The sequence below is a fragment of the Malaclemys terrapin genome, chromosome 10 (genome assembly GCF_027887155.1).
Source record: "Malaclemys terrapin pileata isolate rMalTer1 chromosome 10, rMalTer1.hap1, whole genome shotgun sequence".
NCBI lineage: Eukaryota > Metazoa > Chordata > Testudines > Emydidae > Malaclemys > Malaclemys terrapin.
The window spans coordinates 84,024,781-84,050,609 of NC_071514.1; the positions used below are offsets into that span (position 1 = coordinate 84,024,781).

General features: G+C 49.5%; 1 protein-coding gene across 1 annotated transcript in view; it reads left to right on the forward strand.

The window, feature by feature from the left end:
* Positions 1–25,829, forward strand: part of SYNGR3 (synaptogyrin 3) — a 39,022-nt gene that overhangs the window by 2,925 nt on the left and 10,268 nt on the right. The window contains exons 2-3 of the mRNA XM_054042689.1: positions 14,462–14,699; positions 25,569–25,711. Coding sequence (XP_053898664.1) covers positions 14,462–14,699; positions 25,569–25,711 — 381 coding nt within the window. The remainder of the gene's footprint in view (positions 1–14,461; positions 14,700–25,568; positions 25,712–25,829) is intronic.

The window sequence follows — 25,829 nt, forward strand, 5'->3', positions numbered from 1 at the left end:
TAAAACACGTGTTCCTATATATTTTTAAGCATGCAGTTAAAGTAATTGGACCACTCCTCCATGATTCAGTCCCTTCCAACTGTTCAGCCCAATCTCCTCCAGTGTGGAATTGCCCTGACACCAAAGGGTTGGCTATCAGATGCAGAGTGGCTTGTTGGATATGTTTGGGTGGGGGCACAGAGGGGAGCAGGAGAGTCATTTTACTGTTCAGCCAATAGTCGAGCCCAGTTCTGCTTGCTTCTCTCATCGGAGTCGTTTCACTGGAGTCCGTGGAAGCCGCCTTGGGTGCAGCAGAGCAATGCAAGACCTGTGCATTATGTATGTCCCACTTCAGGCCCTGATCCTCCAGCACTGAAATCAATGGGAGTTTCATTGCTGGTTTCACTGGGAGCAGGCAGAGCCTAGTGGGATTCTAGCAGTACAGAGTTACACATGGGCTGCAGGATTGAGCCCTTCGTCTGACATTTGAGGGCCTTACTGATGACTGTTGACCAGCTCAGAAATCCCCAGTGAAGTTTACAGTTCCAGGGAGAATGAAAATGATTTCTTTAAGCATTAATTTCTGAAGAAAAAAAGGCTCCTGGCATACACAGAACTTTCTGGCTGTCATAACTGGAAAGCCCCATGAAACCGTTCCTCATTTGTCTCTTCACTCACAGCTGATGCAGCTTGTGAGTCAAGATATGATAACACTTGTTTTTTATGGAGTGAAATGAACTTGGGAGTCAACAGGAGTTCATGCGGTCACCTGCTCCTTTTTTTTACATCTGTCCTATTATTAATATAGACATTTTAAAATTGTTGTATAGTCGAAAATGGGACACCTTCAATTTAATGTAGACATACATTTATGTTTGATGTTTAAAATAAGATTTAACAAACCTAGTCTGGATAGAAAGATTCTGACAAATTCTCTTGAATTTCAGTAAAGGGTTTTCCCCCCCTGCTAAGGTTGGAAATTCCCAAGCACAGTCACATTGCACTATTGCAAATGGAGACTTGGAAGGATTCGATTGTTGTGGGTCAATGTTGATAAACATTGATTGCACTGTGTGCACACAAACCAGTGAAAAAATATTTCCATTCGTAATAATCAAAATGTACAGATAGTACATGCAAACTAAGAAAAATGCTGCTTGAGAACTGATTAGAATTTGATTTAAGGTAGTTTACTTTGTGTATTTTGACATATGATACTGGCAGTTCGTGTTTTAATGGTTATAAAGCTTTAACTTTCTGAATCTCAGTGTCTACTGTCCTTAAATAATCACTCTGACCTCACCCCATTCTCTGATTCCGCATAATTTCCTGCAACTGTGAAAATTTAAATAGATAAAAATCTACAAAAGGCTTAAAAATAAACATCAATATTATCCATTGCAATGATAAAAAAATCAAATTCTGCCTTCTCTATGCACTGTGAACCAGAAAAATGAAACTGATCGTAAGTGGAAAATGAAACTGATTGGCCCGTGAGACACAGAGGGGATAGCTCAGTGGTTTGAGCATTGGCTTGCTAAACCCAGGGTTGTGAGTTCAGTCCCCCACTTAGGGATCTGGGGCAAAATCAGTACTTGGTCCTGCTAGTGACAGCAGGGGGCTGGACTCAATGACCTTTCAGGGTCCCTTCCAGCTCTATGAGATAGGTATGAAAACAGAAATAGTCTAAATGGGGGGGGAGGGTATAATTTTTGAAATTATTTATAACCTAAGGTCCTGATCCAGCTCCCCAGGGCTCCCCAGGGTGCTTTGAATGACCATGCTTGCATGGAACCACATAGGCTTCACTTGGGCTCCAAGGCCTGCCAGAGTGAATCTCAATGCAGGAGCAGGGCCTAAGTTGATTAGTAACACAGGTAAGGAATTGGATATTTAAAAAATATATTGGCGGGCCAGATGCTCATCTGGTGTGAATCATAGAGATACTGGGCTGGAAGGGACCTCGAGAGGTCATCAAGTCCAGCCCCTGCATTGAGGAAGGCCCGAGTAAACCTAGACCAGCCCTGACAAGTGTTTGTCCAACCTGTGCTTAAAAACTGCTAATGATGGAGGTTCCACAGCAATGCACTATCAGCCTCTTTGGAGCCTGTTGATTTAAACCAGGGGAGGATCTGCCCTGTGACTCTTGACAGCTACCCTTAAATAGTTGGTCCCATTTGTTTTTATTTTCTTAATAAAAATTAATTTCTAGTTTATGCTGTCGGGTTCCATATAGAAAGCCTCTCCTTTGTAGTGAATTCACTTGTTTGGGTTTTTTTTGCAACCCTCTCTACACTGTTGAGAGTGAAACCTGTCTTAAGCAACCAGACAGGGGACAGGCCAAAATCAGTTGCTTAACAGAGGTGGAGTAGCATTGTAACGGTCTCTATAGTTTCTGAGAAGTGCCTTTGAGTGGCCTCTTCTGACAGTAGGTTGCCTATGCCCGGTTATAGCAAACCCTCCCTACGCAGCAAAGCAGTTAAGCATGTGCTGAAGTGCTTTGCCGAACTGTGGCCCTAATGAAGAGATCTCTGTACGGGTTTCGCTGTATTAAGGAAAGCTGATGATGCTTTGAATGACAGAAGTTGCTGTCTTTCCCTTTATTCCTAGCTCAAGTTTGTTTTGTTTTGCCAGAAGGAGAATAGGGCCAGAGCTGGCTTCTATTTGTGCTCCTGGTACAAGATGTGTCTAGTAGGAAAAAAAACCCCATGCCTGGTAGTAGAACAGATGGGCAGCAAAACAAGGAGAATACAGTGCCAGCATTATTCTTGTCACCGTATTTAAGCGATCTGCTGGGATGTGCTGTCCACGTCCTCCCTTCCTAGGGAGTATCACGCAGACAGAAATTTGGCTTCAGGGGGAGCTGCGGGAGGCCAGGAGTGGAAGGTTCCTCATTTTGATTGGGTGGTGGTTTGTTTTGTACAACATTTGAAAACAAAATTGTTCCAAGTGATTTGGGCTGGATCCTGCAAAGCATTACTCACCCGAGTAAGTCTTGGTCATTCAAAGAGTGCTACTGAAGCCGAGCAGATTGGACTGATCACTTGGGGTCATTATCGTCATGGCAAATCCCACAAAGATCCTTGCAGATGGCACGCTAGATCCTTCAGGTGGTCTGGCTGGCCCCATCCTACGAAGTGGGCTGGGCACCTCCTATGAGACAGTGACAACAGAGGAGAGTCTGGCCCAATTCAGCAAGCTGTTAAATTGCTCCCATTGTCTCCAAGGCCACCAATGGCTCCTTGCTTTTTAAATCAGAGACGGGGGGAGGGTAAGGATGATCTTGTGCTTATGATATTCTACTGCAACTCAGAAGTTCTGGGTTCTGTTTCCAGCAATCCTAGTTTACATCAGTTGAGCATTTAACCCCATGTCTATGTTAAGTATTATTATATTAACTTCTGGATTTTTTCTGGTCTACGTGACTGTTTGGTTTAGGAAGTCTGGATTTTCTGTATTAATTCTGTACTTCCTTGTTTTGTAGATTACATACAGAACTTTACATAACTTAAATATAACTCCTTGGTAATTGAATTATACAGAAGTTCCCTTGTGTCTGAGCTTAAACTGTTACTAAATTCCCTTTTTCCTGTCAGCACTGGTTGGAAATGCAGTCTGCTTGACATGTGCTCAAATTGCGTTACTAGATTAGGACCTTTGAATGGACAATCAGTTTTTGCCAACATCGTTGCCATATAACAAAACATAAATTTAGCAAGAATTGGTCATGTGTTCATCAATGTGCACCTTTCATGAGCTGATTAGTCGGTTAGACATGCCCCTAAACATATTGCCATCAGCATCGTCTAGCAGCCTCTTCTGTGCCAGAGTCTGGAGTCAAATCTTCGCTTTGTAGTCTTAGCCATGGACCCTCTTGAAAGATCTTGCAGCGCATGAAGTATCTCTGAGGCTTCACATCCTGCCTGTAAATGCTCTTGAGCCATTCTGGGGTGGGAACTTCCCTAGAAATGGCAACAATAAAGAGGAATAGGAGAGTAACAGGGGGCCCAATCCTCCAGGGGTCTGAGTTCAGGGCACTCAGCACCTCACCACGGGTGAAATCACCTCTGTGCAGCGTGCCAGCACAATGCCCCTCTTAAGACCAGGGTTTAAGTGGAACTGAAGTGGTGCATAGGCCCCAGGGCCAGTGCCCATTGTGTTGGGCCTATGCAAGGGGTGAATTTCATCCTTTGCAGGATTGGGCCCATGAGATAACTGTGCTGTGGCATCCCTACCAAGGCCCAGTCTTGCTGCGTACCTCCTATCAGGTGTTGTCCGAATGTGATCGAGGGAGCTCAGCACCTTACAAGAAGTGCTCAGCTCCTTGCTGAGTCAGGTCTTCAGCAAGGGAAGAGTTTTAGGATGGGACTAAAAAAACCCACCACTCCAGGCTCAAGCATCACAGGCACACTTTCCATTGTTATTGTTATGATTATAATTTATTATTTGTATTACGGCAGCGCCTGGGTGCAGTCCATGCCCCCAGGAGTTTACAGTCGTGCACAGCAGGGTGCACTCTGAAAGCCAGAAGTGGGGAGAATTTAGGTCACTATTTTGCCATTTGACTAGTGATTTCGGGTACCCAACTAGAAAGTGCTGAGCATCCATTCTTTGGGCCTTTATGGTGTCTCAGGTTGGACACTTGATAATCACCCGGCAGGTTGGAAAATCTCAGACTTTTCATTTTTTCCTCCACATGGTTGTGACAATTCTCTGATGAACACTGTGGGCAAAGCGGCTGTTGGATTGAGCTGCTTGGGAAAGGCCAGTTGTTTTTTTGTCTGATTTTTGTTTGTTTGTTTGTTTGTTTGTTTGTTTGTTTTTAATCGTGTGATGGTGGGGGTTGGTTTTTTCAAAAACTTTTTCAACCAGTAGCTGGAAAATGAAAAAAATGTTGATTTTCAACAATGATTCTTTTGGTAAAACATTTTACCAAACCCTGAACTGTTTTACCTCGAATTTCAGGGTACATTTTCAACCCAAATGAAGTTTTTCTGTGAAGAATTTTGGTTTTGGTTGAAAAAAAAAAAAAAGGTTTTGGTGAGAACATTTCAGGCAGCTCTGCTTTTGAAGCATAGCTTTCAGATGCCTACACTTGAATTTGTTTTTTTTAACCATATGAGAGGAAACTGCAAGTGCCCCTAATAAGGCGCTGTCCGCATTCCCTAGCATGAAATGAGCAACACCCAGGAATGGCTTGGATTCCTGGGCGATTGCAGACTGAACTGGCATGCAGGGAATGTCACTTCTGATGCATGAAACACAAGTGCAGTCTCCCCGTCCTTCACTGCTGGTGCTCAGTGCACATCCCTGCACAAGGTAACCCTGAGGGTACACAGTCACGTACGGAATCTTGACACAGATAGGAAGAGAGGAGCTGAATGGATGATGTTGGAGACTAGTCTCATCTGTGCCTGATTGTCTCCATAAACCATCCATCCATGTGAAAGGACCAGCACGGAGGGCAGCGGCGAGACCGCCGGGGATTGGCTGAGTAGGTGCTGGTCGCATATGTTAGGGCTGGTGCTTGCCATCTGCTTTAACACAGGCAGCCTGTTCTTCCATACATTGGATTTTGCAGAGGTTGCCAGCCCTGGAAGGTGAAGTCCTGCAGAATGGGTGCTGCCTGGCCAGCAGTGTGCACGCTCAGCCATGACTTGGAGAAAGCCCTTCCAACTGGTGTTTGTTTGGGGGGGTGAACTGGACTCTATGGCCCTGTTAGTTCTTGGCCTGCTCTCATGGCCAGCAGTGTGCAGGGACTGTGGCAGGCATGAACTCCCTGAGGAGATTACAATCCAGGCCATGAACCCTGATCCCCTCTCCCCTTTGCAGGCAGAACAGGCCCTGGGGCAGTGGATGGTGTGGGGGGAAGCTTGCCCTGTTTCTGTCCTTGCTGTCCCTGGTTTGTGGGAAAATGAAGGCCTCCATTCTTCTAGACCATCGATCCAGTCCCTTTCACCAGTGCTAAACCCAAGGGGCAAGGCACAGAATGGCACCCAGCATCTTTTTTTCTCTGTACAGCACCCTGCTCGCTGATGGCACTGGATATAAATCCTAAATGATCACAACATGCTCATCGGCCACACCTGGCCAACATGGATGCCAATTAGTGCCAGTCGGGCAGGTGCTTTCAGTGAGGAGAGCACTGGGGTATTCTGGGTACTGGCTTGAGGCCCACCAAGGCGACGCCATCCGGGCCATCTGAGGGGCGGTAGGAGCTGCAAGCAGCGTTCAGTCAGCTCGCTCCTTCTGGTTGCTTGCAAGTCACTCCTGAGTGTCTCTGCTCCTGAAGCTGGGGCTCATGGCAGAGCTCTGGATTCGCTGTGGGGCTGAACTTGAGCTCCATGGCGCCGAGGCCTAGAGGCTCCATGACCAGGCACCCCTGGTGGAAAGCGAGTGGATTTCAGAGCAGAGCACAACCCCTTTCCCCCAGAACTCGGCCATGCCTCCAGCCCCTCCACTCTGCGCGCCCCAGGTTTGCAGCCTGATGTGGCAAGAGTGTCGGGAGGAGGAGGCCGGTGCGGGTTCTCCCGGGAGGATTGTGTTGTCTCGCAGCCCCATCATCCTTGGGGAGCCTTGGGGGTGAATTTAGTACTTGTAAGTGGAGAGGCAGTGTGGTCTAGTGGATAGGACACTGCACTGGGGGTCAGGAGGGCTAGGTTCCATTCCTGACTCTCTCACTGGATTGCTGGGTGGTCCTGGGCATTTCCCCTCTTATCTGTGAGACTGTAAGCTGTGCCGGCTCGTGACTGACTCTTACTGTCTGAATATACAGCACCTACCCCAGGGAGGGCCTGAATTCATTTGGAGCCTGCCTGCTCCACCACAGATTTCTAAGTGTACAAATCACTTAGGCCCAGATCCTCAAAGGTATTTAGGCTTGTAACTGCCACTGATTTCATGGGACTTTGGAGCCTTAAATACCTTTGAGGATCTGAGCCTTAGTCTCTCTCCTATGTGTACCATGGGAATAATAATACCTCCCTCCTGGGGGGGGGGGGCATGAGGGTAAATATGTTAAAGGTTGTGAGGTGCTCAGATATTCCGGTAACGCGATAGATAGATAGAGAGGTGCTACTGTAGCAAATAATAATCATAAAGGTGAGGTGCTAAGCAGCTGTCCCTGTGCAGGCAGGTTCTTGAGGAATTCAAGCTGTAATTAGGAGGCCATGCTGGTCAGAACTCATTAACCAAATGGTGAAAATAGCCCTGAATTGTTATTATTATCTACCTATTTTGGGGGGACAGTTTCAGGTGAAAACTTGTATATTTTAAAAACACAAATCTCCTCCCCAGCGTTACTGGCCACATCCTGAGATGATTGAAACTGGAAGGGTTTTAAAAATGGAATTTACTTCTTTTGGATCCCTTTCCCCTCGTACAGCGATACATTCATCATCCGTCAATGTCCCTTTGGTGTATAGTGAGATATTCAGACCCGTTCTCATGCGCTCTCATTATGGTGCCATGTCTGGCTCACAAAGGCTGCAGGGGAGGTTTATTTGTTAAAAAAAAAAACACATTGCCACTGGAATTGAAAGTAAATCAGTGAATTTTTTAAAATGATCTTGGGCAAAATTTCCAGAAACACCTAAGTGACTTAGGAACCTAGATCTTCAGAAGTGACTTAGGTACTTAGTAGCATAAGCCTCGGGCTCCCAAGTCACTTTGGCACATCTGAAAATTTTACCCGTTAGCTTCGAACATTCCAGTCCAGTGCCCATTGGGAATCTTTCTGTTGATGCTGGTTCAGCCCCATACCTGCATGTTGGGCTGGATTTGACCAGAGGTCCTTTTAAAGTCCAGTAATAATACACTCCCGCATGCTCTGTTGCATTTCTCAAGTGCTGGAGGGAGTCGTCATTTCACTGCCCACATATCAGGGCTAAATGGCTATGGCTCTAAAAGTTCACCACAGCTTGCTTACAGCCTTGTGCACTGGGCATATTATACACTGGGCAGGCATGTCTCATTTTAAGCAGACGATTCGTAACATGCTAAAACTCCAGGAGTATTGATTAGACAGTTAATAGCATGAAGGAGAAATCCAGGTTGTTACTCCTGGAAGGACTGAGTAAGACAGTAGAGTGAGATGCTAGACACACCGTGCTATCCGCTGACCTGCCAGCAAAATAATCCTGTGAAATCAGATGCTCTCAATTATTCATGCTGTCCAGGCTCACATTATTTTTGTCAGGGCCTGTTTTTTAAATGCTGCTGGTATTTCCGAAGGCAACCAACAACTTTACATTATTTATGAACAGATTTTTACAAATGCTGAGATTACAGCTGTTGCCAATGCAGAGCGAGAATTCTGATTGCTGGGGATTTTCTTTCAACGCAGCATATTTCTGTTTTGCGTGGTGGCGTTCCCATCGCGCTGTGACAACGGAGTGCTCCACAAAGGAGATTGCTATCTGGGCAATACGTGCGAGTGAAAGCGAATGAGGCAGGCTGCAATAGACTTTAAGGCTGATGCTCAGAGTCAAGGTAGGTAGGGCCGGGTTGGAGCAGGGAGCTGTGGAGATTGATTGAGCAGGAAGAGCAAGGAAAGCTCAGGGAGCAGGATCTGATCATCTCCCACGTGACGGAGAATGGAGGAGAACAAGGAGGGGCAAGGAGGGCCTGCTGGTTTATAGCCTGAGCCAAAACTGCAGGCCCAGACACCCTTAGGTTTTGAGGGGTTGAGAATCTGCATGTGTATTGTGCAGCTGGCTGTTATCTGTTTTTTCACATAATGCACAGTCAACCTGTGGAACTCCTTGCCAGAGGATGTTGTGAAGGCCAAAACTATAACAGGGTTCAAAAAAGAACTAGATAAGTTCATGGAGGATAGGTCCATCAATGGCTATTAGCCAGGATGGGCAGGGATGTTGTCCCCAGCCTCTGTTTGCCAGAAGTTGGAAATGGGCGATGGGATGGATCACTTGATGATTCCCTGTTCTGTTCATTCCCTCTGGGGCACCTGGCACTGGCCACTCTCGGAAGACAGGATACTGGGATAGATGGACCTTTGGTCTGACCCAGTCTGGCCGTTCTTATGTTCTTACGGTCTGTGCTATGGGTTGAATCAAACACCCCAAATGTGCTGAGGATTAAGACCCAGATCCAAAGTTCACAATCCCACCTCTGATCACACACAAACACACACACAGCCGGGGACCAGCAACAGGAGAACCTGGTCCCATCGGTAGATCAGGCCCAAGAAGACAGGAGCCCTGAGGCAAGCAGTGGGGAGGCAGGGTTGACGGTGGCATGAGGGGTCTCATTCGCTCAGGGGGCTGGAGCAGGAGCTGGGAGGGAGATGGAGCTCACATTGGGGTGGAGCATTGTGAGAGGAGCTGAAGAACAAGGGTTCAGGCCACGTTTCCATGTCGCCACGGAGCTTATCGAGGGGTGTATGAGATGATGGACTTTCAGAGTTGTGCAGAAGCACAAGGCGGAAGCTTCGTGCCTGGGTTGTTAGGGGGATGATAACTCAGTCACCCCTCTACAAGGGGTAACTGTCATGCCCCTGGTGTGCTTTGGCCTGAGCCCTCAGTTATTCACCTGCCTATCGAAAGCATCAGCTCTTTGGCCTATCGTTGCTGGGCCTTGTACAGAGTTCTGACCAGCCTCACAGGGGCCACCAGGTCATCTGAAAAGCAGGCAGCCGGGAACCTGTATGTCCATCTCCTGTCAGTCTTACAGGGTGTGGAAAGCATCTCATCCAGACAGATGGATAGAGGCGGTGAAGACAGGCCCTGTAGGGTCAGGGCTGGATTGTCGAGGACTGGGACTGCTCCCATTCCTGGGTACCAAAATCTCACACGACTTCATTGTGTCACAGCACTGAGGCAGGATGCGATGGCCTTTACCCTCAGCCTCATGGCTACATTTCCACGAAGCATCATCACGCTGCACTGCTACTTCCTGACACAGTTGCTAGGACATAAATGACACGATGTCCCCTTGGGACGCCCTGGGGAGCGGTACACGCCCGAGGCAAACAGGCCATGGCCACGGTGTGTCCTGTATTTAAAGCACGAGCGGTTAAGTCAAGCTGCCACCATTAGTTGAGCTCTGAGATTAATTTATTTAAAAATCAAAACGAATCCACCAGCCCTGTTTCCACAGCAGGGAAGCTGGGGTTCTGATCCATTTGAAGCAAGGGGAATGGGGTGGTCTAGTGCATTCTTCACGTCCACTACTAGCCTACACATCCAGGGCTTGATCCTATGTTCATGGAAGTCAGGGGCAAAGCAGCCATGAAAGTTCAGGACGCTACCGTATGTGTGAATAGTGCCCTTTCTCAGGAGATGGTTTTTGCTGGTACTAGCCATTGTTTATTTCAACTTGCACCTTCTTTAGAAAAAAACCCACCAACGTTATCACGTCATTCCCCTGCACAGGCTGCTGGAATGGCTTCAGACCCACCTCTTTGCTGTCACCTCCAGTTTGGGGGAGTTTAATGGAGACCTTCTGAGACCTGCCTGCTAACGAGATGCTCGCATTCGTGACGAGCTTCCGAAAGAACAAGCCCTGTCCCAGTTTAAAGCACATCCAGGAAAGAGTCCTCTTGTGAGGTGGGAATAGAGGGAGGTGGGTGGAATGAACAGTCACCGGGCTTCTCTAGCCAGTTGGCTAATAATTAAAGGCCTGATTTTTGTTCTCATTTCCCCCGTTTTGCTCTGCTGGACCTGCATTGGCTGCAGTGGAGTTAGACCTGATTTCCGCTGGCACAGTCCTGAATAAGGACTGCTGGCTTCGCCCGACATTAGGACCCGATCCTGTAACCTTGACTCAAACTGCGAGGCTCGTCTTGTTTGCCCAGACGCTTGAAAATTGGGATTATAATTATTGGGGTGGAAAATAGTCAGAGGGGGAGGGGAATTTATGGTGGGTTGTCTTCTGTTGCTGTGTTTTTAAATGGTGTCAAGTGTGCCTAGAATATATGGGTGGGTAACAATGTGAGTGTTTCCCCAATAAATGGAGATAAGCAATCCTTCCTCACATGAGTAGCCCCATTGACTCCTGAGAGTATTCGCTGCAGGATTGGACCCTTATGAATTTCTTCTGCAGTTTTGCTGCACAGGCTACCGAGTGTGTGTGTCCAAGGGCAGAATTTTGTACTTGGTGTGTTACCAGCAGCTCATTAGGGAAAGCAAGGGAGATTCAACCCCACACAACAGGGGAGAGAGGAAAACGCAAAAGAAAAGGAGAAAGTTAGAATCATGTATTGAGTGTCCAGTCTGTGGTTGGAGCAGGGGACTGGGAATGAGGACTCCTGGGTTCTCAACTCTGCCACTGACTCCACGTATGAACTTCAGCAAATCATTGCACTGCTCTGTGCCTCAGTTTCCCTCCTTACAAGGGGTTGTGAGTCAGTGGGACAGAACCGAATGTTGCCGTGGGACAGTGTCATACAATAGCAAAAAAACCAACCAACCAACCCTGTAACAGATGTTAGTCCTGTCACTTAGTCCAGCGCTGAGCGCGGTGTAAGGTCCTGGATAGAACAAAATAGGGTTTGTGGTAGGTGGGTTGATTGGTTTGAGAAAGGCGGCTATCTGAAAGCTGCTCCGAGGTTCGGAGTGTCGGCTCAGTCATACGGGAGCTGGGTTAGGGGCCAGAGTGCAGGTGAAGCGGTCAAAGGGGCACTCTGTTATCACGGTCATTCTCTCTGTCTGTCAACTACTTTATAATGTGTCATTGGTACCAGAAAGGCCACGAGGCCACCAGGCCAACAGCTGCAGCATCACTAGTCGCCCTCGTAGAAGGTTGACCGCAGGATGACTATGAGTCGGCAATGTGACGTGGCAGTGAAAAAAGCCAATGCGGTCTTGGGATGTATTAGGCGAGGTATATCTAGTAGGGATAAGGAGGTCCTGCTTCCGTTGTATAAGGCGCTGGTGAGACCTCATTTGGAGTACTGTGTACAGTTCTGGTCTCCCATGTTTAAAAAAGATGAACTCAAACTGGAACGGGTACAGAGAAGGGCCACTAGGATGATCAGAGGAATGGAAAACCTGTCGTATGAAAGGAGACTCGAGGAGCTCGGTTTGTTTAGCCAAACCAAAAGAAGGCTGAGGGGGGATATGATTGCTCTCTTTAAATATATCAGAGGGATAAATACCAGGGAGGGAGAGGAATTATTCCAGCTCAGTACTAATGTGGACACGAGAACGAATGGATATAAACTGGCCGTGGGGAAGTTCAGGCTTGAAATTAGACGAAGGTTTCTGACTGTCAGAGGGGTGAAATATTGGAACAGCCTTCCGAGGGAAACAGTGGGGGCGAAGGACCTGTCTGGCTTTAAGATTAAGCTAGATAAGTTTATGGAGGGAATGGTTTGATGGGATAACGTGATTTTAGTCAAATCAACAGCGTGCCATCGCTGGTAAATAGTATCAATGGTCAATGAGGGTCTGGCTGGAGAATCTTGCCTACATGCTCGGGGTTCTACTGATCGCCATATTTGGGGTCGGGAAGGAATTTTCCTCCAGGGTAGATTGGCAGAGGCCCTGGAGGTTTTTCGCCTTCCTCCGCAGCATGGGGCGGGGGTCGCTAGCTGGAGGAGTCTCTGCGACTTGAAGTCTTTAAATCACAGGCTTTGGGGACTTCAACAGCTGAGTCAAGGGAAAGGGGGTGGGTCAGCTTTTGTGGCCTGCATCATGCGGGAGGTCAGACTGGATGATCATAATGGTCCCTTCTGACCTTAAAGTCTATGAGTCTATGAGAAGCTAGGGAATTTGAGCCACGACAGGCCAGGAGCCCTGGTGTTGCCTTTGCTCTCAAGTTAAGCTCTTTGTCTCTGCCTCCTGCTGCATCCTTATGAGCCAGCGGGGCATCGAAACAGACAAGGATCCTGCGCATTGGCAGTGACGAGACAAGATCAGAGATTCACAGCTTGAATGAGGGGCACTGGCAGGCCTTGCTTTGCTCTCCACCGGCAGCATTTGAATCGAAACCACAGTGCAGTGCTGTCTGGGCAAAGACAGGCGAGGCTCTGCAGTGCCTTATAATGGAGTCGGCCCCGTGGATACACCTTGTCTCTTTGGTTTCATGTGCCATGTAACCCTAACATGCAGCAGTGATATCCACATGCCCATGGCTTGCTACACACTTAGGCCGTGGTGCTTTCCTGCCTGCCAGGACAGGGAATGTGGCCTGGAATCTGCAGGGATTCGGGGCATCTGCACAGAGGGCAGGGGTTTCTGCACTACTCTCCGGGGTCCCAGTTGTCTTCCAGGACGGGAGCGTGCCTCCTGGAGGAGACATTGATTATCCGGCAGTACCTGCCTCCTGCTGTTCTAGGTGGAAGGTACGGAGCCAGAAAACGATGTCAGTGGGGAAGAACGCAGGAATCCGGCAGGCTCAAAGTGAGTCATGCCTTGTAGAGAGCCAACTCTGGCTCCATCCCCAGACCCCATCCAGCCATCTTGCAGAGACCCAACCCTGAGCGGGTTGGGTGAAATTCACCCCATGCAGAAGGTGTGAGACTTAAGTGGTGCCTAGGCCTTTTTGCTGGTTCTCTTCCCCCTTATGTGCACTATCCCCATACAAGAAATCATCTGTGTCCTTGAAAGCCCTGCAGTGACCCCAGTGTGTCTGCTGAGAAGGGGAAGGGCTTGGGCATCAGGAGAAGTGGCTTTTTTAAAGTAATTCCTCAGTGAAGGTCATTGCAAAGGAGTTTGATCCTGGGTAGATCCGAACACCATGCAAGCTCTCCCCTCTACCCCAAAGCTCTGCTGTCCCGCCTCAGTCCTGATCTGTCAGACCCCTATTATCCTGTTCCAGGGCCTCTCCCGAGCAGCGCCTGCCAAACCCACAGCAGCTTTGCAAGCCACGCTGTTAGGGACCAGAGGGAGGCCAGCAAACCTGTCTCACTTTTGTCCTTCAGCTGGTTGCAGGTACAGATTTATCCCCTTGCGGTCTCCAGCCCCAGCAGTGCTGAGCATAACGTTGACCAGCCCTTCACTTAGGGCATGACCCTGACTCTCCTTCCTGGCAGCAGCTGAGTTTCCCTTGGGCTTTCCCTGTCTGCTCCCCGCTCATCTCCACCCTGCGCATTTAGGCTTTTTCAGGAGCAATGTGTTCGGCAACTCAATTATTCTCTGTAACTTCATTTCTCTCCAGTCCCTAGTGACTCAAGGCGGTTTATTGAGCGCAGCCTGACAGCTGAGAGTGATGCAGGCAAAAAGGCTGTGCTTGGACCTGGGTGATCTAGTCTCCCTCTGCCTGGTGTGGATCGAGAAGAACGTCCCCTAAATTGCATTGCAGACCGACTCACTGCAAAGCAAAGGCGAAATCGCTATAATGGAGGAACTGGGAACCTTTCACCAGCCCGTTGTTTTTAAGCCACCAACCAGGCAAGCGTAGGGATCCCTCTAATGAGTGCCGCATTGCCCTGGAATCAAATGGAAGACTGAGTCCAATTATCTCGCTGTTAGGAAACAGAGTTCAGTGTAAACAGCTGGCAGTTGTGCTTTCCCCTTCCTAGGTCTTCTCCATCGTGGTGTTCGGCTCCATCGTCAACGAGGGCTACGTCAACGATAGCAAGGATGCGGAACTCAGGTGCATCTTCAAACAGAATGAGGATGCCTGCAACTATGGCATCGCCATCGGCATCATTGCCTTCTTCGCCTGCATCTTCTTCTTCATCGTCGACCTCTACTTCCAGCAGATCAGCAGCGTGAAGGACCGGAAACGGGTTGTCCTGCTGGACCTGGGGTTTTCAGGTATGCCATTGGCTGGGCTGTGTTGGCAGTGGAGGTTGCCCAGAGCTGGATTAAGGCAATCCGAGGCACTAGGCACACCAACATATGGGGGCCCCCCTTTGCGCTGCCCCTCAATTGAAGTGGCAAGGGCAGCAGTATGGGGTCCCATTTTCTCCCTCCAGCAGGGACAACAGGACCCCCTACCCTCTGAAGCAGTAAGGGTGGCAGCAAGTCCTTGTAATTAGCTCAGCAGTCAAGGTCTATCTGCTTGGGTGGATGGGCCACGTCCACTGCATTCTGCCCCTGCCATTCACAGCCCTCTGCTGGGTGGAATTGGCGAGGCCCCCTGGAGCAATGGATCTAGGAGTTAATTCTCTTTTGAGACACATTGGGAAGTTCACTCCTCTCAGAGCTATTGTTTCAGGCTCTCTGCAGACTCAGGCAGATGTCTCTGGGTCAGTTACCCAGGGTCATGCTTTCAAGCTTTTCTCCCCCACAACCATGAGGGTTAGAGACTTACTTTTTTTTAATACAAACTGAGATTCTGATATAATCACCTGACTCCAGGAGCAGGGGCTATGGTGTTTACTGTAGCTGGGTCCTTTGCTGGAAAACGTACAGTGTCAGACCCGTCTCCTATATTCAAAGGCAATGCATTTGGCTTGAGGTTCTGGATTTCCAGCCCTCATATTTTAAAAGTCTGAGGGTGATTTTTTCCAGCGCCAGGGAGCTTGCAACCGTCTGATCCCAAATGAAAGCACCCATCAGTGCATCGTCACATCACCATCAGTGTTTGTCATTAAGAATGAAAAGTGCCAGGTAGAACACTCCAGAGGGGTGTGGGAGGGACTATTCTGTACCCATGGTAGCTGGAAATATACCATAAAGACTCTATTTCTATGACATCAGAAAGCTAGTGTACAATGCTTAGGGAGGCTGAGAGTTACAATGCCCCCTAAGGGATTTAGATGCCTAGGGTCCATTCATTGAGCATCCAAATAAATACCTTAGGCTGCTTTGAAAATCTCAGAGTCAAGGTCTGACCCTGCACCATCTTGTATAGCCATTGACTCTGTGCAAGGTGTGTGTAAAATGCTGTCCTTCTGATTCAAGGCCTCATTCTTCCCTCACTTACACCGGTCTCCTTAGGTGTATAACCTGTGTAATTGTTGGGTTTCTACCACTGACGGGTCCGATCCTGCTTCCCTTGTGTGTGCACACCTCCCGCTGATTTCCAAGGGAGTCACTCGGAGAGAGACCTGGCAGAATTTGATTTTTAATTTCTTATCATTTCAACAGACAATATTTATGTTTATTTTTATGCATTTCTTTCCGTTTGTAATCGACTGAAATGTTCAGTTTGGGAAAATTACGGGGGGAGATCAGACAATTATTTAATGACGATCGAAGTTGAGATTCAAAAAGCTAAAGCTTTGTCACTGTGAAAACACAAATTATCAACATGACATGTCAAACGATACAAAAGTAAATATCCTTAAAGCCAGCTTTAATAAGTTCTCAAGCAGCATTTTTCTGACTTGGCCTAGCTGTACATTTCGATTATTATTGATGGAAATGTTCTTTTGTTGATTTGTGTGTTTATGGCGAAATTGACGTTTACCCACATAATTACTGATAAAAATCTTATCCTTTCAAGCCTACTCCTGGGGGAAAGCCGCAGGGTTGGTTCTAAGTCTTTATACTGGTGTATGTTTGTTGCAATCCAATGCACAGGGATCATGTGAAAAGACATTTTGCTAGGAGGCAGCTGAAGGCTTGGGGATGTAGTTCTGTAGATGTCAATGGGTGTAAATTACCCCATTTCGTCCTTTTTGTGTTTTCTGGGTATGGATTGCAAAGAGCTTAATTTTTCCTGGAGAGAGATTTTTCCCCCCATGAACACCTACAGTGGAAAATAGCCACTTTATGCCTCCTACACAAACCCCTTAAATGCAGGTCATGCGGCTACAGGGCTTGTGAGGGACACGGCATCAACTATCAGTGAGAGATTTGAAACCATCCAGCAGCACCAGTGTGCTTGGCCCTGCCTGGCGGCTGCTTTTATCATATGCAAACAAACAGTAATAACCACCGTGGCTGTGAGCATCTGAGCGCCCGGAGTGTTGACAATAAGTGGGAGCCTAGAGGCAGAGTGCTGAACAGCAGTCGTTGGGCTAAGCTTGGATCTCACTTACATGGGAGTGAATCCGGAGTCACTCCGCTAAAGCCAGCGGAGAAGCTGCTCTGGGTTTAGCTGACGGAAGCGCGAGCAGAATCTGGGGCTGCTTGTCACAGGGTCCAGTGTAAATTAAAGAATTCCACGTTTAGAGCCTGGGTCTTCAGTCCCGTCTTGGGCGAAACTTCAGCGGAACTTCCCCAAATGAGAGCTACTGTGTCAGGCCTATTAAGCAAGAGCGCACATAGTTGTGAGATCAGCGGGGTGTGGAGCTCAGTGAGATCCTAGAAATCAGAGCTAGCTCAGACCTGTTACACAGTCTACTCCATCCCCTTGAGGGCCAGGGCAGGAATGTCCCCTGTAGTGCTTTGTCTAAGCTATTTCTATAATGGCCTAAATCAGAGGTTTCCAAAATAAATAGATGGAGATATACCTATCTCATAGAGCTGGAAGGGACACTGAAAGGTCATTGAGTCAAGCCCCCTGCCTTCACTAGCAGGACCAAGTAGTGATTTTTGCCCCAGATCTCTAAGTGGTCCCCTCAAGGATTTGAACTCACAACCCTGGGTTTAGCAGGCCAATGCTCAAACCATTGAGCTATCCCTCCCTCCTGAAAAAATGGCGATAGACCTATCTCATAGAACTGGAAGGACCCTGAAAAGTCATTGAGTCCAGCCTTCACTAGCAGGACCAAGTACTGATTTTTGCAGTGTCCATGGGCCACTGCTGGTGCTCAGAGAATTTGCTGGTGGTCTGTGCAGAACTGACTGGTCTCTTGGTTTTGGCTCCTCCTTCATTACATTAATGGAGACCCAGGAATCCATTTATCCAGTAGGATTTTTCCTTGTAAGCAACGGTTGTCGTCACTACAGGGATGTTTTTTAGTCAACACTGGTAGGTGCAGCGATCCATGAGGCCACCGGTGGGAAGGGAGGTGAGGTGATCACTGGGAGGGGAGGGGTCCGCAAGATCACCATTGGGAGACCTGGTGATCCATGAAGTGACCAATGGGAGACGAGGTGACCCAACAGGTGACCGGTGGGAAGTGAGGTGATCCATGAGGTGACCAATGTGGGGGCAAGTGATTCATGAGCTCACCAAGGGGAGGGGAGTTGTCCATGAGATGACTGAAGTGGGGTTACCCCATGAAAAAAGTTTGTGAAGCTCTCTCCTAAGTGATGGGGATTTAACCTCCTTTCTTGGGAGACTCTTACATGGCAGATCTGCAAACCCTCTGTGGACCTAGAACTAGAAGTATAAGATGATGCAGGAAAGTGTTCTCATTTGTACCTGTCTTAGGCGTTTTTCTATTGTGCCCATCATCTTGGTCCCTAGGCACTTGTTTCTTCAGTGCCACCGTACAATGGGATCTCCTCTTCGTGATCAGTAAGGCTACGATTATGTCACGGAAGTCACGGAATCTGTGACTTCCATTGACCTCTGTGACATTTTCTGCCCTGGGGCTGGAGCTTCCAGCCAGCCCCGCTCTCGCAGCTCCCAGCCCCCAACGTGGTGGGCAGACCCTGCAGCTGCCCAGCCGCAGCAGGGGGCTGGCGGACCCTGCGGCTGCCCAGCTGCGGTGAGCAGGTGTGGGGACTCCCCGCAGCTGGCCAACCACGGTGGGCGGCCGACGGATCTCCTGCATCTGCCCAGCTGCAGTGGGGACTCCCCACACTGCCCAGCTGCAGCCACGGCCAGTGGCTGGGGAACCCTGCAGTTCCCAGCTATTTTTTACCATGTTCGGATATTCTCTGTCTCCACTTTTCGAAAATGATTGCTGCCCAAAGCATTGTTTACACGCAGTCCTGCACCCACACACCCGCCCCATCCCCCCAGACTCTCACAGGTAAATGGCAGGCAGTTAGCTGCTTTCATAACCAGCATGTGTACAGACAGGTCTCTCACAGCAGAGACTGAAGAAAGGGCTTCATTGTACTGGAGCTTACAGCCTCTGTAGTCCCACAGATCAAAGACTGTCATATCCACTTGTGCTCTGACAGGCCTTGGGCATGAAACCGGCCAGTGGCAGCCGGTGAGCTGAGCAGAGCTGGACTGTACGACACACCATGCAAGCTCTACAATTCAGTTATGGTTTTTAAACATCTCCAGATTAATCTGTCACAGTCCAGGGCAGCTGCACCTGTATTTCCCCTCAGTGGTTCAGCCAGGATGACGAGGATTGGTAACGAAAATCTGTCACACACCCACTCCCCAGCCATTGCCTTTCTGGGCGGAGACCTGCATCTCTGTCACCCTTCTGACCAGGGTATTCCCAGGCTGCACAGATCCCTGCCTTCACTCTGCACTTCCCAGCACAGCCAGGTAGCCTGAAACACCTGCTGGCTTTCTCTTCAGAGACCGGTTAACAGGTGTAATTGCTACAGTTATAAGGTATCACACGGCACTTCCTGTGCACACCTGCTTTATTCTTAAGGTAAAAAGCTTTATAGAGAAACCATATTAAAAACAATAGAAGAACCCACGTGCCTGCTAACAGGCTTATCAGAGTTAACTCCGCCCCCTAGCATCGGGGCGGCTCTATGTATTTTGCCGCCCCAAGCACGGAACTCAGGCAGCCTTTGGTGGCATGCCTGCGGGAGGTCTGCCGGTCCCGTGCCTTTGGCGGTACCCACCGCCGAATTGCCGCCGAAACCGCGGGACCGGTGGACCTCCCGCAGGCACGCTGCCAAAGGCAGCCTGACTGCCGCCCTCACAGCGACCAGCAGGTCGCCCCCTGCGGCTTGCCGCCCCTGCCTAGCATGGATTCTGGCAGGCTCAGTCCATCCAACCCACCCTAAGGACTGGAGCGCTGTGTGGAGCAGGGGTCCTGTCCGTTTGCTGGATCAGGAAGGAGGCCCTGAGGCAGTTTAAAACCAGGCTATTTCTCCTTTCTTTGTCTGTTGGGCCCTGGAGAATCTAGTTGGAACTAATCTGCGCACTTCTCCAGGGGGTGGCTTCAGCAGGTTAATAGCAGAGGAAGTACATTAGCATGGCCCCTCCTCACTTGAGAAGGTGCATACCGTGTCACAATAACACGTGCACAATTGGATTTTTTAATCCAATGAACCCCAAAGATGTTAAAATGAATTCAGTAAGGGTTAACTTAATTCCGTAAAGTTCATTCAGGATGTGGAAAGAAATTGTCGGTGTGTCACCTAGTCCACTGGAGACTTTACAGCCAGCCCCCTCTGGTATCTGGACTTTCATTTTTTTCTTGCCTTATGAGGATGGGTTTCTTGTTTCCCTTTAGACTGTTGCTCCTGCTTTACCCTGCTCTTTCCATGTGTAATGTTTGCATCGTTACTTGGTTTGATTCCAAACAATGAAAATGCACCTGGCAAGTGACAAAAACAAAAATGCAAATACAAGAAGGAATAGATGCGTAGATACTTGGATGAAATGTTTTTGCGTCGAAGGATGCCGTTTTGTCGACATCAAAACGTTCCACGAAGATGTATTAATTTTGATGAAAGTTTCTCAGGTCCAGGAGGAACCTTCTGGGAGGTGAGCGAGAGCACCTGATCTTTGCGATCTGAAAACCAGCCTTTTGACACAATTCCACTTAAGGACAACCTGCCAAAGGTTTGGTTTCCATCCCAGTGCAGAACAAAACAAATTTCTAAATTTGTCACAAAACAGAGTTGTCGTCCTCTGGCCAGCTCTAATTATGAGGCACGTCCTCAGCTCTGTTCTGTCAATGGGGCTACGCCAGTGTACTCCAGCTGAGACACTAGCCTTGTGTGTGTGTGTGTGTGTGTGCGCGACTGTGTACATATATAGACACACCGACACAAAATAGAATTGCCCCTGCGACTCAAAAGGAAGGACAGGTTACAGTCTCTGAGGGTTGGAAGGAAGGGTTAGTAGCCAGGAAAGAGTTAACCCAGGAGGTTTCTCACACTGGGATGAAGACTGGACATTCAATCTATGGTGGACCTGGAATGCTTGTCCCCGCTTGGCGCTGTTGTGGTGTAGATGTTTGGGCTCAGGGCCCTCCCTCCTCGTGGGGGTCTCAGAGCCCACACTCCAGCCCGAGCGGCAATGTCTACACAGCTGGTTTGAGAGCTGTAGTGCAAACCCAAGCTGGGAGGCTCGGTGTTGTGGGCAGTGCAGACGTACCAAGCTTTCCCTGTTTTTAGGCAGAACGGTTGTTATTGGAAAGGGGCAGAGAATTTTGACACCCGAATCCCTCTGACAGGTTGGTGGAATAGTGTATTGTGGCCCAAGCAGCAAAGACACTGAAGCTGTACAGTTCAGCATTTGCTGCTTTCTCTTCCATCTGCTCTTACAGCTGCTCCTTTAGAAGTGAGCTCGGGTAAAACCAGGCTGTAATTATGGCGGTAACATCTCTTCCCTGGTGTTTGCACTCTGATGTCTGCAGATCCCAAAACTATAATTATCCACTGACTTTTACAGTTCGTCTTAGCACCTTCCTTTTCTTCATCGTGCTGCGGTCCTCAGTGGATACTTCGGCCTGCTTACAGCTCGGGGAGGGGGGGGGGGCAGAACCAGCCCTGTCAGACGCTAGCAGCAGGGGATTGCCTGGCCCCTGACCTGTCTGTCTGTGTGTGTCCCCGTCCTGTCCCAGCGGCTTCCCCAGCTCTCCTGCTGCCGAGCTTTTAGGAGGGAAATTTCAAACTTGATTTCAGATTTCTGACTAACCCTGTGGCTCAGTCAAGTGTCCGTCTAATTCCTAGCTGTGTTCCAGGGCTGCATTTGCCCCTGGGCGGGAGATTGTCCCCTCAGCTCCGCTTCCCCTTTGGGGGCATTTGCAAGGGCTGAGGCTACTGTACTAGGCCAGGCAGGATTGGAAAAACTCATTCCAGGGACAAGCAGCCCCCAGAGGGACAGCGAGACCAGATGGAAGATCTTCATGCCTGAGCCCCTAAAGCCTGCACCAGCCGGCATGCTCCTCACTGCAGAGCTCAGCTCCCTCTGGGTTACAGAAGTGGGGAAACGGGCCCAGGTCTCTCCTCTATCACAGCCCTCCCAGGGGGTCCCTGCTGATATCCCAGGCTGGCCCTCCAGGGGAAACTGACCTATCAGACCCATGTGGCTCCCATGCAGTAGAGAGAGCTGGAGCTGCTGGGGAGCCGGTCCGTTGTCCCAGGTCAGCTCCTTCCCGGAGAGAGCCAGAAGGGGCCAGTGTAGGGGAGGAGAGACGACGTGGCTGGTCTCTGACGGCAGGGAGATGGCTAGCCACTGGAAATATTTCCAGAGCCATCTCCCAGCTCTGTTTCTCCAACCCAACTCGGAGCCGGATCACGGGGGCAAACGCCAAGGGGGAAACAAACAAGTAAATAAAATCAGTGCGCGGCGTGGCGGATCACCGTGGGAAGGAGCAGGTCACAGGCCTGTGCTGATTCCTCTGGGCGTATATGAAAAAATATATACTGAAAAGGAACAAGGAGTGTCAGAGCATAGCCTCCTCCCAGCAGAGCGCTGAGGACTGGGAAAGGACACTTCCGACGTCCACAGCTGCCCTGGACACGCTCTTGCTCGGTCTCCCTTCTCGCGCTCCCTGGGGAAACGGAATAGTAGAATGGGGATTTCCTGCCACTCCGAAGAGAATGGGGAGGCATCAGGTTGTCGGCCCCAGCTGCCACGGCCACGCCCTAATGTCCGTGTTATTCTTCCCAGCTCTGCAGCAGCCTCCCAGGCCTTGCCCGCACCCCACAGCAGCTATCCAGGGTTCCAAGTGGATATTTGGGGGAAGTGATTATCTCCCTCAGGGACCCCAACAAGAATCACCAATAAACGGAGCCTGCTGGTCGGTGCAGAATCTATAGTTCAATCAACCGCCACGTCAAACCAGTGAAACGGCCTCCAGTACCTCCGGGCAGGCCGCCAGGTGATGGTGTAAGAGTGTCAACCCTTATTCCCCGCCCCCCAGGTCAGAGCGCATGACCTTGGAACCTCATTTGGCCCCTTGCAGCGCTCTCCAGACTGAACCCCTGTGGGGGGTGTCACTGTCTCTCCTCTCCACCTGTCGAGACGTCCCAGTAGCTACAGTCTCCAATCAGATTAGCTTTCAAAGTGATGAGCCCCACTGCTGTACTTTGAATTCAGACTGAGGGTCCTCCCGGCCCAAAGGAAATTCAAGTAGTCGTCTTCTGTGTGTTAAGCCTCAAAGTCCAGTCCTTACGAGTCCTGACAGCCAGGCAGAGAAGGCCTGTCCCTTGCATTGAGAACGGCTGGGCAGCCCCACAGCCATCAATACATAGTGTGACAAAGTTCCTCCTCTATCTTGGTGGGTCCTGCGCTTATTGGTGGATTTTCTTGCCTCAGAGATTCACCATGTGGGTTGGGGAACAGCCCAGAGACCTTCCCCTCTGGAAGAACCCACAGTCCAGGTCAATTGGGAGGTTTGGGGGGAAGCCGGGCCCACCCTCTACTCCGGGTTCCAGCCCAGGGCCCTGTCTATAGTGCCTCCTGTAACAGCTGCATGACAGCTACAACTCCCTGGGCTACTTCCCCATGGCCTCCTCCAAACACCTTCCTTAGTCTCACCACAGGACCTTCCTCCTGGTGTCTGATAACGCTTGTGCTCCTCAGTCCTCCAGCAGCTCTCACTCTCAGCTCCTTGTGCCTCTTGCTCCCAGCTCCTCACACTCCCACCACAAACTGAAATGAGCTCCTTTTTAAAACCCAGGTGCCCTGATTAGCCTGCCTTAATTGATTCTAGAAGCTTCTTCTTAATTAGCTCCAGGTGTCCTAATTAGCCTGCCTGCCTTAACTGGTTCTAGCAGGTTCCTGATTACTCTAGTGCAGCCCCTTCTCTGGTCACTCAGGGAACAGAAAACTACTCATCCAGTGACCAGTATATTTGCCCTCGACCAGACTCCTGTATCCCACTGGTCTGGGTCTGTCACAATAGATTCACCCAGTTCTCTATCTTGGTCATCCGATCTTAGCCAGTGCCATTGTTCTGGCAGAAGTCTTCTCCAAGCCTCAATGTCCAGGGGAAGAGGGAGGAGATATAATAGACCTTGTTTTCATTGTCCATATTTCAAGGATGATCCTACTTCTCAGCCTGGAGGCACTGCTGTGAAACCCCCATTGTAACAGATCTGTGGCCCTTAGCATGATGAAGCATAGGAAAATGTCTTTGTTTTCACCTGGGAATTTCCTTTCTTTGAGTAATAAGGTCCACAGACCTTGCCCACCCCGGAGACAAATGAATCATACAGAACCTGGGGGAGATTGACAGCTGAAGATTTGGATTTGTTTGGTAAGGGGGGGGTTTCCATGCTCTGCAACAGGAGAAATTGTTGTGCTGTTTCCTCAAAGTATATTTAACACAATCTCAGGAACTGAAAGACTTGGGCGTGTGCGCACACACAAAGCTCTGCGCCAAGAAAAACACTGTTTTGTATTGTACTTAAGAGCCTCTGGCAAAGTAAAATAGGAACAAAACAAGCTTCGTTTTTCTCTCCCCGCCATCACAGAGTGACTTTGCAGCTAACTGGCCCCACAGGTTTATAGTCCGTATCCTTACAGTGACTTGCTACATTCCTCAGACTCCTGCCTGACAGCGCTGCAGCCCAATTCCCAGGGTTCACGTTCCCGCCGTACTCCAACACTTTGAAATTGTCAGTTAGATGTTAGGGGCCGGGGGTGGGGATGGTAACTGCCATGGACAGTCAGGGTTTCACCTGAAACCCTGAATACGGACTCCCGACTCTGGGGCCCGGAGATCTGCTGAACGGAGTGACAGTGGTGTTTGCTTCCTGATAGGGGTTGCTTTCCCCCAAGACCTTAGTACCAGCTACTGATGCTGTCAAGTGACTGGATGGGAGGGATCTGCAGTCTCAGCCAGCCTTAGATGCCAGTAGGAAATTATCACCAGCTTCGTCTTCCCTGTCTCCGTCAGGCTACACAACGATAGCCCGTTTACGTGAGAGCAGCAGAGAAGTGGGAGCCTGAGGCCATGTGGTTCCCTTGGTGCTGCGTGGGGGATCAGTTCACAAGAAGAACAGTTCATTTTCCTGCTTTTGCTTGTTCCTTATGCAGCACACAGAACCAAGGCCCTGAACCCTTGGGGTCAAGGGTAAGGGCGTTGACCTCACTGACCTGGCCACATTCCACCTCAGGGAATTACAATCTGGCTTTCTAAGGACCCGCTGCCATTTCCATTGGGTACAGTCAGCTGTTAAAACAGCTGCCACTTTCCACCCAGAGGTGGCTGCATTAGATAGGTGGGTGAAGCCATCTCCGAGCATGGTAGGAACATGAGCTTAACAGCCCAAGGCTGCAATCCTTAGTGGTGTGGCTAGACCCACTGAGGACAACAGGACTTCCTGCCTGGGTAGGGATTTCTGAGCTCTGGCTCTAAATTTGTTTAAAATTCTTTGAGGGCCTTTGGGATGAAAGGTGCTATAGACACACCTACCAGCATTGGCCAGGATTGTCAGAAGGGACAGGTGTTTCGAGGTGCCTCTGTCCTTGGGGGTCCAGTTGGAAATCTAACTAGTTTTTAAGATGAAGCTCAGTAAGTTTATGCAGGGGATGATATGAGGGGGTTGTCTGCAATAGCAGGGGATTGGGTTCCATGGACCCCCGAAGGCCCTTCCAGTCCTATGTTCTGGCTTCCCGTGAAACCCTGAAAAAGGGGCCTGGTTTTCAGAGAGCTGGAAGGTCTGCGATTCTCTATGGTGCGTAACAGCAGTGCCAGTTGGCTGTGGCCCCCACTAACAACCTTCCTTCTCTTCCAGGTTTGTGGTCCTTCCTGTGGTTCATAGCTTTCTGCTTCCTGGCCAACCAGTGGCAGCACACAACAGTCAGCAAAGAGGTGTCTCAAGGAGCAGATGCCGCCCGGGCAGCCATCGCCTTCTCATTCTTCTCCATCCTCTCCTGGGTGAGTTTAGGTTCCAGATGCTTAGCCGATCACAGACATGTGGGTGGGAGGAAATCATGGCCAACTGGAAATAACCAGCAGGGACAAGGGACTGCAGCACAATGCCCACTGCATTAGA